The 18,396-nt window shown below is 45.8% G+C and overlaps 1 protein-coding gene across 2 annotated transcripts in view; it reads right to left on the bottom strand.

Moving 5' to 3' along the window:
• The window catches only part of LOC117584830 (laminin subunit alpha-1), a 67,107-nt gene that overhangs the window by 40,327 nt on the left and 8,384 nt on the right, over positions 1–18,396 (bottom strand). For both annotated transcript variants that reach the window (XM_034273958.1, XM_034273959.1), the window contains exons 2-4: positions 12,788–13,152; positions 1,868–3,756; positions 876–1,678 (exon numbers count right to left, since the gene is read on the bottom strand). In XM_034273958.1, the coding sequence (XP_034129849.1) occupies positions 876–1,678; positions 1,868–3,756; positions 12,788–13,152 (3,057 nt within the window). The remainder of the gene's footprint in view (positions 1–875; positions 1,679–1,867; positions 3,757–12,787; positions 13,153–18,396) is intronic.

The following is an 18,396-nucleotide window of genomic DNA, read 5'->3' on the forward strand; positions in this document are numbered from 1 at the left end:
TAGTTGGTTGTCCATAAAATCCGCAGAGTGACTGCCAACAAATGAAAACACAGCAACGGGCCACGAGGCTACAAGTGTTTTTACCTGAAGCATGAAGATATGACAGACAAACAATTAGAAAACTGAAAAGCCTAGGGGAAAAACCACAGAGGCCCTCGCTTTGCAAACGTAAAATTGAATAAGAAGAAAAGGCTATGCAATCCGAGTTCTTGTTCAAGTACGACTCAATGAAAACACAAAGCCATCTTCAAGCACCAAATGGTTATTCGAGAAGAGTCGTCTCTTCCATGGCGGTAGAGAGAAGGCTTTTTGCCTTCCATTGTCCATTCTGTAAATGGTGTTAAAATGTGTTGAAAAAGCCGACTTCAAGGAGAACCAGCTACCATAGAGTATCCCATTACAATGGTCTTGTAATGCATTTTGGATGATAGATGAGTTGAATTTGAAGCAACGAAGACTTGAGGTAAAATGATGATAATTTTGTTGCCTAATGCTTGGATTATGTAAATTAGTTTTCCTAGACAACAGACAATATTGAAATGATTTTAAGACATTTGGAAATATTTGTAAGCATTCAATTATGGCGAAATAAGTTGAAGAACACAAACATTATTCGCAGCCAGATGCATCGATCCCACATCGAGAACTTGACTGATTTGTGCATTAGGCTCTTTAAATTGAGGCCAATAAAGAGCAGTGAAGCGTTTCACTTTGCCCTCGAATGTAGAGCAGAAATTCAATTATGTTTTCCAAGTTATTGATGGACCCTCCCCATCACATCTGTTTCTCATAGGTGCACCCCAATTAATCAGAAAGAGCGCGAGCTCATTTTGAGAAATTTCTTTGTTCTTGGCATGGTAATCTTAGGTACTTACCCTCGCAGGCCACCGTGGGGGCATCCGTTGGATCAGCAGTTTCGGCCACCAGCTCCCAGTCGGCATCGTCTTCGGCTAGTCGCAGGGCAGCCAGATCCTCCAGCTGCTGGGCATCCACGTTCATGCCAAAGTATCCATCCTGGCACTCATGGCACTTGATACCAATGACGCCCACCTTGCACTGGCACTGACCCGTCAGCTGGTCGCACGTGTCAGGGGTAGCAGTACCCAGGGTATCGCAGCTGCACGGCGGACAGCGTAGGTCCACGTGGGCAAAGCCCGTGTCGCATTCGTCGCACTTCTGTCCCGCGAATCTCGGCTTGCACAGGCATTGCCCATCTGTGCTATCGCAGAGACCGCTCTCCGATCCCTCGGCATGGCAGAGGCAGGGCTCGCAACCGACGGCTGGATCTCCCCAGTAGCCCAACTTGCAGCGCTCGCAGTGCCAGCCCTCGGTGTTGCCACTGCACGTTATACAGGCCCCGGTGGTCACGTTGCACGGTCCTCCCGCGCAGTCGCAGCGCTGGCAGCTGCTGCCGATCTGCATCGGATCGCCAAAGTATCCATCATCGCACACCTGGCAATGGTCGCCGGTGAAACCCTCCGGGCACTGAGTGCAAATGTATTCGGCGTGCTCGATCAGCTCGAACTGAGGATTCAGGTCCATGTAGTTGTAGCTCTTCAGCTGGCAGCTGGGCGAGAAGTTGTTCGACTCCTCGGGCAGTGGGCAGGCGCAACGCTTGCAGTCGTGCGGCGTACCCTGCAGAGGGTTTCCATAAAATCCAAGCTGACAACGCTCGCAGCTGAAAAAATTAAATTACAATTAATTTTCTGACTCAGCGCTGCCACGTTGTTGGAAATACATAATAGCGCTGCCACATCAACGAAAATTGTTGCAAAAAGAGCTTTTTGTACCGAGCTTTCATGGTGAATTAAAGCGTATTCGGTTCATGCATTGGCTAAAGGTGGAAAATCTAATTTGAAAAACTCACCGTTCGCCAAATGTGTTGTGCATGCAATCACCACAGTTGCCGCTCTGCAGATCACAAGAGTTGGAGTGGCCGTTGCAGGGACAGGGAATGCACTTGCTCAGCAGCTGGTGCTCCGTCGAGTTCTCGTAGATACGTTTGTAGCCAAAGGCACAGCCCTCGCATGAGAGTCCCGTGTAGCCGGCCGGGCAGAGGCACTGCTCCACCTGTGTGGAAGCCTGGGCGCCCAGCTCCACGCCGCCGGAGTAGATGACGGCCCGCACAAGCGAGGTTTCCACCTGGTCGGTGTGGAAGGCGGCGCGGATGAGCATGGCCTCAAGGGAAACGAGAACCGAGAGGAACTGGGAGCGAGTCACCGACTCCCCATGATACTCCCCGCCCTCGGTTCGCCTGAGTCTGGTTTTGATATCTTTGATGGCGGGCGGTACATGGTACCAGCCCTCCTCCGTTAGTGTCACATTCAGGCTGGCCTCCAGTCCCACGAACGAGTCATCGGCATAGCCAATCTTCAACCCATTCTTACCGCACAAAATAACATTTGGTCCTGTTGAGGACTTTCCCGAGGTGTCGCCCCGCATCACAACCCACGACAACAGCAACTGCAGCCTGGCCCCGTAGCTGGTCAAACGATTGCCCAAATATCCCAGTGGTGCCTGCCAGTAGATGGCCTCCAGTTCGTCCGGTTCATTGCCAAAGGTCAGGCCCTTCTCCGCATCGACAGATATGGGAAACCATTGCTTCCTCTGTATGTCCGTGAGCTTCCAATCGTTGAGGGTCTCGAAGGCCAGTGTCTGGAGCTTGGCACTGTGGCAGGTATCGGACACACCCGAGCACCAGCAGCTGGTACAGCCGAGTGGATTCTGTTCGCTCAAATCAAAGTATCCGGGAGCACACTCGGAGCAAGCCTCACCCTCCACTTTGAGCTTGCACTGACATTTGCCGGAGCAGGAGCTTTCGGAGGAAATGGTTCCCCGTTCATCGCACTCGCACGGCTTGCACTCCTCTCCGTAGTAGCCTGGAGCGCATTCCTCGCACCGCTTGCCCCGAAAGCCCTCCAGGCAATTGCAGTGCCCGCCCTCCGGATGGCAGCTACCAGTGGAACGGATGGGATCGCAGCTACAAGCCACACAAGGTTCCGTGAGGCCGGATCCTAGTTCCCTGTAATATCCACTCTCACAGAACTCACACTCATTGCCGGCCGTGTGGTTCGCACAGTCTTGACAGATGCCCTTGTCCAGGAAGGAGTCGTAGGAGCAGCTTTCGGCATGGCCATGGCACTGACATATCTCACACTCTTCGCTCAGGCGATAGGGGCGGTCCTGAAAGAGGGGGCAGCACTCCTCGCACTGCATTCCGCATGCGTTGTGCTGGCAGACGCACTGCACCACGGGGCTACCCGTCGTCTCCTGGGTTAGGTCCGCATGTCCGTGGCAGTCCAATCGGGCACTCACCCGCAGCTGCTTGAGGGAGTAGAAGCTGCGCTTCTCCAACGACGGCGAGTCGAGCAGCCAGTCCACGCTGTTGTCCAGATTCGCAGTGGAGTGCATGCCCTGCAGCCGAATCCTCATGTAGCGAGCGGTAATGAACTGCATCAGTTCTGGGCTCTGGTCCATGGCTCCCGGACGATTCTTCAGCAGTGAAACATGCAGCTCTCCGTTCTCCAAAGGCAGAGGCTTCGAGAACTGTGTTGAGCATATGACCTCGGTGTCATTCTGAAAGACATATTTTCCATTCTCTCCGGATAAATTCCAGCGGCGCCGGCAGTCTGCGTCACTCAGTCCAAAGTACTGCCAGGGCTCGTAGTCGATGCCATTCAGCGACTTTTCGAGTATCCAGGAGGCTGGTCGCGGCGAGTTTGCCGACTTGAGCATCACAAAGAAGATTTGATAGGTCTGAAAATATATAAATGGTGAAGGAAAAATATTAATAAATGGATCACAATAAATAAATAAATTACTCAGTAGAATGTTCCAACAATATAAGCCAAATTTATCGAAAAAAGTAGAACAAATCAGTGGAAACAGAAGCCCCAAAGATGCCCGAAGAACTGAATTCTTAAACACAATTACTAAGCAGTTCTCTAGCAAAATTACCAATAAACTTAGTCGCTATTTAGGTATATTTATTTACGCTTTTCATTCACATATTTGTAGAAAAATTAACCATTTTCCCCACCACTAAGCACCGCCTAACACCGCCGGATAGTTTTACAACCACTGAGCAAATGGACTATAAATTATCTACGCACCCAAATGTCACTGTTTCTGTCACCGGGCTGATGTTTCTATTTGGCGGCTGTATTGGGTACAAGTAGATATATCTTTGCATCTGCGTCTATATCTTTTGCGAGTGCTAGCGAAATCTCTTAACCCGCCATTGGCATCGTCGTGTCATAAATTTCCCAAACTGTCAACCCACCAACCGCAGCCCCAGAGAGCCTAAGCCCAGGCTGGACCCCCGACCCTCTTGGCTCTTTCAAAGTGGCCGGCAGCACCGGCTGACAGACGATATTCGGAAAATTGTTAAACAAAAAGCGAAATGCCAAAAACGTCGCGTGTGCGAGACGCTGAAAATGTTGCGCCTATCGAGGATCAGTGACCAAAAAAAGAGACACACAAACCACACACTGGCCCAGGCCGAAAAAGAGGGGAACAAAAATCAATAAATGGCAAGCAATTGAATTTCTGAGACGGGCGACTTGTGGCGAAGGTGTGGCAAGGTGTATAATTGATTACGACTCACCGACTTTGGCCACATGGCGCCATTTAACGAGATATTGCGATCTATCTTTTCTCCATCGGCTTTTCGCTAGTCATCATAAGCCAGGCACCGCCACCAGCCACCAGGCAACAGGCAAGCCAAATGCCATTCCGTATTAAATGCTATCTGAGAGCGGCAGCCAGCGAATTCTCACAAGCACCGAGCAACTCTATCAAATTTCAAGCACCACTCACTAAGTAGCTAATGGCAGCACCGCCAACAGCGTTTTCTCGTTACACTTTTGCCGCAGATCTGACCAGGCGATGGATAAGGTGAGCAAGAAACTTAAGAGCCGCGCATGCGTGCGCTCTCCATTCGCCTGTATTCGGTTACAGCATCAGCTGTACGGCTGATAAGATTATAGAAATAAGCAAGCAGCCGAGGGAAGACAGGCAAAAATTGTATTCGTATCGCAAAAATACTCGAAAAAGTGAGACATTTTTGGTTGATTGTGGAAATGGAAACAGCTTAGAGGCATGAGAAAAATGCATTGTTTTCAAGATGGAATTTCGAACTAGATATGAACTTAGATTAGGTAGTTACCTCATTCTCTCAGGAACTTTTCAGCTTTAGTAAATACTCCTCAAATATATCTATTGGAAAACTCGAATGCCACATTACATAAAGCATTTCCTTGATGCTCTACAGCCTCTGAATTTGACACAATGCAAGCAAATCGATAAGTTATCTGCACTGAATTATGTTGTCCAACTCAAATTGCTGCCCAAGACCTTGATAGCAATCAGCTCGAGAGCTTGGGGAGAGCCAGGGCTTCTGGAACTGCGAACCAACTTCCTGCTAGCTGCCTGTCGAACAGAAACAAGTTCCAGATAAGAGAGAGACGTAGAACATGGACTCCTTCTGCTCCTGCCATGTGGAGATGTGAAAATCGTTGTAGATTGCAATCGGCGGCAGGTGGCAAGTGACGCTGACGGCCTCAAGGGTAGCGCACTGACGTTTTTATCAGTTTAGACCAACGGACGGGCAGGACCCATGGAGATCACCAAGAGGGAGGGAAGTAAGTTATGGTGTTTGCATTGGAGCCTGCTGTCGGATGGCTTGTCAGCTGATAAGCCCAAATCAAAGAGAGTCTAAACAAAATTGCTAATTCTTACAGGCGAGACAACTTAATTGGTAATGGGACAGAGACAGGGTCAGACAGCGAGGACTCGGTCAGTAATTGGGAGACGAGAGGGAACGCTGCATTGCGTGTTGTAAATTACCCAAATTAACATTTATGGCAATCAAATATTTATCGCTCAATGAGGAAAAGCCATCAGGCATATCCGACAGCAAACCGTCTGCTCCCCACCACCCAAAAACCTCGTCTGCTGCTCAGTTAATTGCCAAAAGAAAAGAAAGCAAAACGAAAAACTCATGACATCGTAAAATTTTAAAAATAAACGGTACAAAAATTGAAGTAGACAGACTGAAACACCACAAATAAAAGACAACAAATGTTGGGCTTTGGTCTAAGTTTTATTTTTGCCTGCCAGACACCATTCTCCGCGGCCTATCTCGGCATATTTTTTGGCAAATTATAAAGTTTTCGTGGCCCATTTAGAAGAAATACTAGAATCTGTTATTTTTCGGTGGCACGTTTTCAGATAACACCCAACGCGATGCGATGGTGAATGAACCCACATGGCAGACATGTTTCCGCTACACACGGTGTATTTTCGTGCATTTTCTTCTCTCTCTTCCTATGCTCCCATACTCGCGCCATTCGACGTGTTCAGTGTTCGCTCTGAAGTAATCGAAAAGTTTTCTGTCTGCTGCCAGTTTTTATCTCTGAAAATTGGCGCATTAATGCGGCTCAAGAATGAGCAAAGTTTTGTATAACTGGCTCTGGGCTTCCACTTTTATCATCCGAAATGAACAAGTAGCCAGCACTTTTGGTGGCTCTAAGCTGGCTGCTCCAAATGCCAAGGAATGTGGTTTTGAATAATTTTGAATAGTTCTGTGGCTGCACCTCGAATGGTTAATTGATTGCTTGATTTTTTTAGTTTTGGAGACAAAGCCATTGAATAAAGTAGCTAAACATTAATAAATTACAAAAAATAATGGCCTTTAAATAGCTCTAATGAATTTAGCGGTTGACTCTGTGAGTTCTGGTCTATGCTCCCACAGGGTTAGCTTCTTGGTAAATAACATGAAAGTATTTCAAGCGATGCTTCAATCACGCAATGTATGCAAATGCAGCAGCCGAAGCAACACACGACGACAGACGGAAGCGTTCTTTAAAAGGCCTTAAAAATTCGCAGGAAAAATCACAGCCAAAACAAATAAATAAATTGACCATTAAAATAATTGCTGCGCCTAAAATGCTTCGCGTACGTGGCTTGTATCACGGTTTGCTTGTTGTTTTGGTAGTTGTTGTGGCAGTTGGACTTGCTGGAATTGCATTTTTAGTTGTTGCTGTTGGTGCAGCGAATGTTGCAACAACTTGTCAAACATTTGAATTACAGTTACGAAACCAATACCGATGCCAAATGACCGGCCCCTCGAGTGCCCGCCAACTACTCGTATTTTGAAGTTTTTTTTCCTTCCTCCCAAATTTGGCTAAATTTAATGAAGCAATTAAATGTCTATAGAAAAAGATACACACACTCAACAACAAACGACTAACATCAAACATTGAAAAATGGCAATACTCGTATTTCTGGGCTTGGTCAGATGTTTGCCGACAAACAGTAAACTCCAAAGACAATTTTATAGTTTTCCTGAGTTTGTGTAAAAGTTCAAAACTCCTAAGAGAAAAAAAAAATAATGGAGCTTTCTTTATAAATTCATAGAGAAGAGTCCCAAATATATACATTGATTAGTACTTTTCTTTACTTCAAATATGATGGGGTGGGTTCTACAACCGCGTATCCCTGAGTTCTCGCTAGACTTTCAATTAGTCACGCGCGCCACAAAGCAATTCAAGCATAAATCTAGACATTGTTTTGGGAACAGACAGCCTGACAGAATGTTTAACTGCCACACTGACTGAATGACTGCTTGACTGCTTGACTGAATGCCTGACTGACTGGCAGACAGACGAAATTCTCCGGTCTGGCCATATGTAGTTCTGACCGGCGGTCTTTTGGGGACCAGTCGGAGACTGTCGCCTGTTTCCAGCGAGGGAAAATATTTTAAGCTGTCAAATCGTTGACACATGCCTGTCGGTTCTTCTGGCTGCTGTTGTTGTAAATCACTCGATTAGTCTAATTGTTAAAACCTACTCATGGGCGGGAAGCAGCGAAGGCAAGTCCCAACGGATTTGTCGCCCCAGAATAGACAAACAGAGACACCAACGTCAATGTCAAATGTTGCTCAGAGGTCATAAATTGTGTTTCTTTTCTGGTCTTGTTCGGGTTGGAGTTGGAGGCTGTGGGACAGCCAAACAACGGAGAGATCTCTTCTCTAATGTGTTTCTAAATAGTTGTGACAAATGTTTAAGTTATTTCCCCAACAAACAAAAGACTTCATTTAACAAATGCCGCTGGTGAAGCTGTAATACAGATCAGCATTGAATCGCAAACCATTCAACTTCCAACCATGAATTTATCCGCCTATAGATACATATTTTCATGTAAAATAATTCCCCCATGTCTCGATAAGAACAGCAGAGTACTGAGAGAGCAAGAAAGATTGGAGTACAAGACTTTGGACGTCCATTTGGGCAGATAAGCGGCAGAGTTTCTCGCTCTAAGGCATCATCTCCTACACTATATTTAATATTTAATAATAGTAGACCCAAACTGTAATAATTTCTAGTTATCTTTTTATAATTTTCACTCCGATTCGGTTGGAGAAAATAAAGTTTTCCTTGTCGAACCGTAAGGGTATTAAAGATTCCGTGCCATGATGCCAGCAATTTGGGGATTTATCTTTTATTCGAGAACTCATATTGTACGCAGAAAATATATGTTTAGTCGCGATTCGCTGCTCAGTTCATCAACGACTAATTAAGTACGGATCTCCGCACAATAATGCTCGATGGGTTCCACTCGTACTCCCTGCTGCTGTTGCTGATTTGTGGATCTGCTTCAGCGGAAGTGTGCAAGGAGAACGATGAATGGACTTGTAAAGAAGATGGAAAGTGTATCCCATTCGGGGAAAGATGCAATGGGATGCCAGATTGTAAGCACGGTAGCGATGAGTCCTATTCAGAGTGCAAGACTCATCCGCGCGACATGGATCATGAGAGCTTCTACTGTGCCACGGGCGTATCAGTGAACAAAGATGCAACTTGCAACAAAGCCAGAGATTGCCCTGATGGTAGTGATGAGCTGCCTCAAATATGTGAAGAAGAGATTTTCGGACTGAAATTCAAGGACTTGAACATGCGTGGCAATTGTCCAAACATTTCTGAAATCGAATGTCTACCTGGAGAGTGCGTATCGAAGGCCATGAAATGCGATGGCAGTATCGACTGCAGCAATGGTCGTGATGAGTGCCTGGAACTGTGCTTCCAGCCCTGCTCAGCTTATCCCTGTTTTCAGTGTGCCAATGGCGTGCTGGTCGATCATGATAACATCTGCGATAACAAAATCGACTGCTTGGACGGCTCTGACGAGATGCTCGGTGTCTGCACAGGGAACAAGGAGAGCTGGATAGCAAAGCCGATGGCGATCTGCATAGAGCCGCCTGACGGAGCGCATATATTTACCAAACATACAAAGTTCTCCTCGAGCAACGGGACACGTTTTGTTTATCCCAATCAGCCAGCCGAGCTGCAATGCCAGAGCAACAATCGCACAGTTTGGAATGTGTGCACGAAGGACGGGTCCTGGAACCGCGAACTGCCCCCGTGCCGCGTGAATCCAGTCTATTTAGACGCGGACACGAATGGCACCAACGGCTGTCGAATGGTTCTGTACAACAAAGACATCATGAGGATACATCAAGTTCTAGCAGACGGCCAGCAAGTCCTTGTCGTTCCACCCATCCTTGACGTCAATGTGAGGTTCGAGTGCGCCGACACATACACCTTTCTGCCGTACTCCGAAAATGGCTCCACCAAACACTGCCAACCGGATAAACAGTGGCTGGTGGATTTACAGGACTTCAATCCGCGTTGCACAAGTAAGTCTCTCGTCTGGTAGTGTGCCTTGTCCCCAGTCTAAGTCTGTTCCACAGAACTTTGCAGGCCAGAGGAGCTAACTCAACTGTTTTCTTTGAGTCCCACATGCTACGACGGAGAGCATGGAGCACGCGTCAGCTGTGACGATAAATACTCTCTGATTCCTGGTACCCGGGTGAAATTCGAATGCGCCGAAGGCTTTATGCATCTGACCAGAGATGTACACTATGTGAGATGTACCGAAAATGGCGAATGGGAGGGCTTGCAGGAGCTATGCTCGAGGCAGCAGGAGCTGTGCAAATATCAGTGCTACAACAATAATCACGTGACCACGCTCAGCAAATCGGGCGAACTAACAAATTCCCTTCATGCATCCTGGGTCGTGCCCATTTATGCGAGGAAAAACGATACACAATACAGATTCGCATGTGCCGGAAATTTGATTGGATTGAACGTTGTCCTAACAGCAGGCCATTGCTTATATGATCTGACAACAGACGACATACGCGTTGGACCCACCGGCAACAGATCCGAGATTATCACTGAGGATTACTATGAGGTTATAATGGTTGAAACATACAAGTAAGAGATCGACTTATAGAAATATTTATTAATGAAAATTCGTTTGCTTTTAGAGCGTATTTCAAAATCAACCACAACCATGATGTGGGAATTATCATGCTGAGTAGGAAGATACAGCTCCGACAAGATCTGCAAGTTGTTTGCCTGCCGTACAACCTGACACAACCGATTTATTTGAACGATTCTTTTTCGAATGTGCTGTCCTGGTCGGACGATGGCTCTTTGATGCGAACATCCGGAAAGATCATTGAACCAAGGCAGCACAGTGGCGATGTGTTAATTGACCTGAATGCCGATGAAAAACTCTGTCCTGGCGACAGTGGCGCAGGGCTGATCATGCCGTGTAAAACCTCGAGCCTGTGCTTAGTTGGTGTTGTGAGCAGATCCCCTGGAGCAGGAGAGCGCGAATCAAAATGCTCCAGAGAAGCGACCGCCGCCAGCATTATGAGCGGGTTCGTTCAAAGTTGGATTGAAGAGATAATAAATCATAGCCCATGCTTGAAGAACTGGTAGATTTTGTTGCATAAAGAACACCACTTATATAAATAATGTTACACTATTTCCATGAGCTTAGTATGCCCCACGTAATTATACGCTAATAAACATTTATACAGAAAAGTACTTTATGAAATGCTAAATTTTCGTACATTAAAGTCATCAGAATGAATGAGCAAATATAATAGAGATTGCCATCTTCATCTTGGAGTCTTGTAATCATCAATTTCCCTTAAATGGCAATCCAGTGTGCAATGGCTCTGAAAGAGAGCTAGTGTCTGGGCAAAACTACACCACTCCTAGATAAACCAGCTAAGCCACACTTGATAAGAGAGAAAATGCAAGCATGACAAGGAGAACTCTAAGAAATGCTAGCTATTCAGTGTCACCATTGGAGTTTCCACACAAAATCCAAATACCTAACAATCGTAAAACAACTCAAACTTACTAACGTACGAACAGAGGCTCGACTTTAACCTTTTCTATCTTTAAATAGAGAACAATATTGAAGCACTTTATACTAACTTAAGCCCTCTGACAGGCTGAGAATATTTTGTTGTCGTCGCTCAAGCAAATCAACGTAATGAGAGCGTGTAAATTTTGACACATGCCCCTGATTTGACTTCGTTCTCTCAGCTTACGCTCTGCTTGTACGAGAAAATCATGGGAACCCATAAATCTTGCTGCTGCTGTCGATGTCTGACCAAATATGTAGTTCAACATGCGACAATTGCGGCTAAAAATTGGCCAAACTCTTGGCATCTACATACAGTCGAGTTGGAACCATAAAAGGTTTGTAAATTTTAGATGGGTTTCTCCAACTAAACGTATTGCTGGGCACTGTCAGAATTAATTAAGTGAAGGGCACAAATTAAATGTTTCCGAGGCTGTTGGCAGAGTTCCGTTCCCTTTTGCGAGGGGAGAATTGCGTGAGGGAATTTATTAATAATCTTGGAGAGCAGCGCATGGCTGTCATAAATCTTTCATACTTTGAGTCATATGCAAAAACAATGTTCTTAATTTTAAATCACTTCCAGTCTGTGGATGTGGATGTGGATGTGGATGTTCCTCCTGCTGCTGGCTGCTTCTCGTTTTAATTAAGTGTACACTTGATGCCGATGCCGATGCCGATGCCTTTGCCATGGCCTCTATCTCTCCCTCTCCAGCCAGCATCTTTGTCTGGCTCCGATCCGATGCCGTTCCGGGGCACATGGCAGTGAAAGAACTATATCAAAACATTGAAATATGTATCTCGCGGAAGACTCGAGTGCAAGCTGCACTTGAAATGTCAACTTTGTGTCGGTTGATGCTAAACAGATGGTAAAGTTTTCCTTTCTTTTCAGCACATTATCGTTATATGTGGGGAAGGTTGTGAAAGTGTGGATCAGATGCTGACGATAATGATTGGGTGGCAGAGCGATTCGTTGTGGGTGAATTCCAATTAACACTATCGCAGAACCATTAGCAATCGATCGAATTTTAATTATGCATTAAAAGTGTGAGAAAACGATGTTCTCTCGAGGGATCTTGATTGGGGCGCAAGAAGTAGCTTTGAGGCAGAGGAGAAATGCAATTTGTTCTTAATGTTTCCTCTATCATATTCAGATCGTTTTTCATCTTTTCATCAACTACAACTCAATCACCCCGGAAATCCATAGCTGGAGAAAGTCTTGCGGATAACATGTAAACTAATATGGCTTAATCAAAACTCCATCAAAAGCAATTTATGTTGGCCATTTCAAGCATTAGAATTGAATGGGCACTGGGACTGGTTTCAGTTCCAGTTACAGTCTCGATCGCTGTGATCGTATTTCAAAATTCCAACGGGAGAGGCCCAGATGGATCATGGATCATGGAGCTGGCGTTAAATCGCTTGTAAATGAGTGACAACTCGGCGGCTTAATTACAAACTGGATCACAGCTCTTGTCTGTCAGCTTTGGCTGCTCGGCCCCTATTGATGGGTTGGATTGTTGGACTCCGATGTAACTTCTTTATAATCTCAGATCCGACTCACCTGCTTTAGATCGAGTGTGATGGTCACATACTCAAAGTGACGGCCACCCTGCAGCGTCGGGGACTGCCACCAGATCTCCTCGAAGCCGGAACCGGGCGAGATTAGCGACTCGATGGGTCGCTGCTTGGCCCGATCCGAGGAGTGGGCATTGCAGGTGCCACACTGCTTGGCCCAGTTCCTATGGGGATAGGCGTCGACCAGCTTGCAGTACTCCTCGGCCCCGTTCTGTCCGCACGTGGCATTCACTGTGATCGAGGCCCGAGGTGCCACATTAAAGAGCGGTGGATACAGGCCTCCAGAACTGGATGTTGATCCGATGCCAGCGGATACGTCTTCGGCTTGCTGGCTGTTGAGCAGACGCAGGGCTTAAAGTAAAGCAAAATTATTATTATTATTTCGCCTGAGAACTCTGCAGATTATTCAAATTGTTGACAGTTTTTCCCATGCCAATCAATTAAATTGAACCAGCGAACAAGTCGAGAACAAGCCCTATCTCGAAGCATTGCCAATAAATCAGTGGCCAGGCAGGGGTCTGCTCTGAACTTTGCACCAGGCGCGTTATTGATTGGCCTGCTGGAAACATTGAACGAGTATCTCACGGTACCCGTAGCTGGAGTGGTAGCAACAAAGGCCAAAACATTCGAGATAAACTTTATCGCTGACCAGACAGCAGCCAGCAGCCAGCAGCTGGGCCAGAAGCAGACCCAAATGTTGACCTGGAATGCCATTTGCATGTTTGGTAGCTCCAAATTGCAGCCTGCTGCTGTTTTGGCAATTGTCAACGAAAACTTTTGGCCAACAACGCAAACTTGCTGACGTAATTGCCTTCAAGTTGCAGACACTCGTAAGGATGGCTGGGAAAAGTTCCACTGGAACACTTCACCCACTTAAAGGGGTCAAAACAAAGACCAAGGAAAAAATTGGCAACAAGGAAATCAAACTGTATTTTATTCATTTTCCTTGGACCCATTTTCCACTCAGCCTTGCCAAGGTTTTCATTGCATATTTATAAATATTTTCATTTTTTGTGGCGCGTTCAATTTGTCAAAACATTTAATCAGCAAAACTTTTCTCACTTAAGCTGTCAGCACCTGGAAAACGTGAATGCATTCGTACATTCAGGTGGAGAGCATTGAGTTGAGGGGAATGTAAATGGAAATGGAGGCCTCTGAATCTACGAATGTTTTGGGTGTCGTGCAGACACATTGAAAAGGCCACCTCCAGCCCGAAGCCCCGCAGCCTCCATGCCACACCGACCACTCGGCAGTTATTTAAGTTTTCCTTTTTTTTGGCTACCGCAAATTTGTCATTTGTCAAAACATTTAAATGCCATTTGGCGGTTTCCTCTCGAGTTGGGCGGTGACTTTGACAGCTGTCGATAAGTTTTTTCTTTCACGCTTTTAACACTTAATGCCTGAACTTTGCCCAGGGCAGCTTTTCCCATTTATCTCCACTAAAAGACATTTCTTTGGATCGCTAATAAATAGTTTTTGGTGGCTTGAGGCATAGCTCACAGAGATCGCATTCGAAGTGAAAGTAACAGAATTCTGTGGCAGATTATTGATGACTTTTAGGCTTTTAAGATGCCAAGAGGTTCAATCTTTACATCACCAAACCTTAGCCTTTGTTATTTGATCTGTGGAAAAGTCCTTCAGCTTTGTTTGCTTTCGATAAATGTTTATGCTTCCATTAATTTAATGCTCTTCCATCATTATCACCCTTGACTTTAACTCTTTTGTATTGTCCACATTTATGTAAGTAATTGAGCCGTTTGCCAAAAACGTTCCCACCACCCAGACACAGTCACAGTCACAGTCACAGCCTCAAACTCAGACGGCAGTCTCCGGTCTCCAGTGAAGCCTATTTATGGCCACAATTTTGATTACTTCTCCATCCATCCATCGGCCATCCATCCTTCATTTTTCGGTTTTCGGTTTTCGGTAGCCGGGACTGGCTGTCATAATGCATCAGTTTGCTTTCGTCACGCCGCCGCAGAGCGGGGGGGAACTTTGATTTGCCTTTTTGGGACTCCTCTTTATTAAGTTTACGAAAGGAAATATTTATGTATGTACAGTGTGTGTGTATGCAGGCTTTTTGGCTACTGTAAGTCATTATTTATGAGGCAGACTGAACGCAATTTAGTTATGCAAAAAAAAGAGTGGTGCAAAAATTGATTGGACACGAGAACTGTGCTCCGGACAGGAAGCATTCCATGGCATGCCATACCATTGGCAGTGCTAACTAACTGAAGATTACCCTAACAGCAGCTTGTCTACTCTGTGTGTCCATCTGTCTGTCCCTGCCCCACAATTGGGACTGGATTGCAGTGCAATCTTTGAAGTTGGAACGCAATTCGAACGACTTAATAAGCAGCAACACCATGCAGATGGAAATGAGAGAAAGGAGAGAGAGAAGCACCAGCACCAGCAACCCCTGTAATTCCCCTATAATTTTTACCTCCAGCTGCAGTCCGTCTCGCCGTCTGTTTGTGTGCATAATTGGCCACAAGGAAAACAAGCACAGCCGCCGCGTGGACTCTGGACCCGTCTAGGATGGGAGGATGATGGCCAAATCCATGGCAGTATATCCAAAAATAGTAAAATATTTGTCTGTATCTTTTGCGCCATGTTGATGTTGATATGACTGAAATGCTGGAAAACAGTGAAATGCTTTCAACTTTTTGAGGTGGCGGCGGCAGCAGCTGACTTTAAATCGGATCGCATCGAAAAACCTCCTGCAACTCCTCGAAAACTCAATCACGTGTGTCTTTAATGGTTCGTAATTATTCAGGAATGACATGAAACAGAACCATACAATTGAGGATTTCTAATTATATTTTTGGAATGAATTTGATCTTCAAATGTTGCCAATTAAACCATTATTTAAGCCATGCTAGTGTCTCCTTTTGGAGTCCAGTGCATCGCCCACACATTGAAATGCTTCTTGTGAGTCATCGAATCTGCAGTCGCATCAACCGTAAGTGCAATCGAGTGGCAGCTACCAGTCTTCAATACCAAATCAAGCATTACTTGCATAACCCGACAGACAAAGTCATTGCCTGGCATCATGATGAACATCATCATCATCCTCATCGCGATCGGGCAGACCGGGCATGGATAAATATTTTTCTAAAGCACAACTCGAACAGAGCCCCAGACAACAAGCGAACATGGAGCTGGAGCCCAGAACCTGGACTGGATGCCACTTGAACGCATCACAAAATGCCGGTAGCCCAGTGGGGAGAACACAATTTGGTTGGAGTTGGTTTGCTGGTGATGCTTTTGAGATGTTGTTGTTGGTGGTGGACAAAGCATGTGTTATTCTCACCATCGGTCAGCGGCTTTTGAAGCACCCACTGACGAGACCCAACAAGAACCGAACTATGCAGCATCCGTCTAGCATCCATCCGAACATCTAACCATCCACTTGGCTGCCACTGCAAGTCCAATCCTAACCCGTTCGGGTTCCCACTGTTTCCCGGCTTTTAACGCGGCGACGATGCACCAATGCATGACCAAACATCTTCAGTTCTGGTCAGTTTGATGCCCATGTTGTTCTTTCCTTCATTTTATTTCTTTTCTTGGAAATCTGTTGACTTCCCCATCCGCAAAACCCATCTTTGTCGTGTCGTCGTCGTAGTCATCGTCATCGTCGTCTTGTTTGTCAGTTTGTTTATTTGTTAGCCAGTTTTGTTTATTTTCAATAAATATTTGACATTTGTCTATGCATTTTTCCCGACCCTGCCAACACCGACCGGGTACATTAATTTTTCAAGTACCTGTACCCAGACTTGTCTCTCGCCCCGCCCTCTCTCTCCCAGCCGCGTTCCAGAACCCGCCCATCCATCCCATCCATCCATCGGGCATCGTAAAACTTTGTGCTGCAGTTGTCACCCCGTAGCCGCAGAAGAAGAAAAGATTCTTAGAGTCTTTCCTCCACGCGGATGTTTGATTTTGACTTTGCTTGCGAAAGGAAAGGAAAATGTTTGCGGAAAACTGTCTCTCTGCTGTGTGTGTGTGTGTGTCATTCCCAATGAAGTGTGGAATTTGTCGCTTTAGTTTCTGATCTGATTTTTAAGTGTATGACTCAGAGGACGTGTGAAAATATTTGCAACATCCATTGAGCATGCCTCCTGCTCTTCAGCTAATACAATATTTTGTCAAAATGTTCTTAATGACCCAATGAGCACGACTTCCCCTTCAAATTCGGCGGCTTTTTCACTCATCTAATAAGCTGTCGGCGCTTAATTAAGCGACTTGTTTTGGTGGAGCTCCAAAAGCTGGCGAGACTTTTTATCTAATCGCCCATCGGAATTGTGTAAGCCACTAGCCGAATCTTGTCCGTGTAGCGACTCATTTAATAATTTAATAAGCGCCACGAAATCATGAAAGTGCACAGATACTTCGCGGTAAAGGGGGATGTGCAACCTTCGGTGCACTTGTACTGCGATATTTATCACGATTTATGAGCCAAAAGCTCTTATCGGCCACTTGCAATCGTCTTAAAGTGCACGAAAAGGCGTCGAAACGGCCATTAAAGGGGGAAGCGAAAGGGGGACAAATGGCTGAATGTTTGCCAATCACTCGAAATGCATTTGTCTTGTGTTTACCAACACTGAAAACGAGATCTCATTTTGGGGTACCTGGAGTCCATCTCGGTCCCGTATCGCAGTCATTAGTTTCGCCTGAGTGGGTTTCGGTTTCGGTCTGGCTGAGCTTTGTGATACTCGATATCTGCAGGAGAACATGCTTAAGCCGCTGCACCAGAGACACGAGTCGCCCACACTTCATTTGCAGGCGGTATCCGTATCCCTCTCCGAGATTTCGGTGCACTGTTAATTTGTCAAAAGCTGTCAGATTTTATTAATAACTCGACTTTTATTGGATTGTTTTTTATACACACTCGTATGTGCACATACTTCTACCCATTATTCAAGCATTCCCCCTTATTCCAGGGCGAGTGTCGCATAATAAGTAATGTCATAATTAAATTTATAAAATCTGAGTCATCCGCCCCGGGCCTGGAGGCCTGGACAGGGGCTGACAAGTTGTGTCGCCGACATTGCGGTCTGTCTAGACAGGCTGAGATTATGTCTGCGGATGGGTCACAGTCGCAGGAAAAGCCATAAGAAGAAAGGGAAACTAAAGGAGATTGAAGCAAAGTGAAGGAATTTCTTGGGTGCACAAGAAAGGAAACAAAACGAGATTTGATACTCACATACACACAGAAGTTTGACTGCAAGATGACGTAAGATTATTATGATAATCTACAGCTAAGCAAATATTTAAATTCCATTTTTAATGATTAAATTTCAATCGGAAAAGGTTCACTTCCGCAAAGTTTGAGCGTACATAAAAATCTTTACTGCTCCTTAACCGATTCTAAAATTACTCCATAAAATCATTACATTTACGAGTGTGTTGGATGTTTTGTAGGTTTTTAACGAGTTAGCCGGCAGTTCAGTCATCGTTAACTGGGTCGCTCGGTCATCTTCGACTGCTACTGCGGCTGGCACTGCCACTGGGACTTCGTCTTCGACTGGGACTGGGACTGGGACTGGAACTGCTGTTAATCCGAAACGGCAGCCATTAATGGCACACGCTATATGC

This window comes from Drosophila guanche, unplaced genomic scaffold (assembly GCF_900245975.1).
Source record: "Drosophila guanche unplaced genomic scaffold, DGUA_6, whole genome shotgun sequence".
Taxonomy (NCBI): Eukaryota; Metazoa; Arthropoda; class Insecta; order Diptera; family Drosophilidae; genus Drosophila; species Drosophila guanche.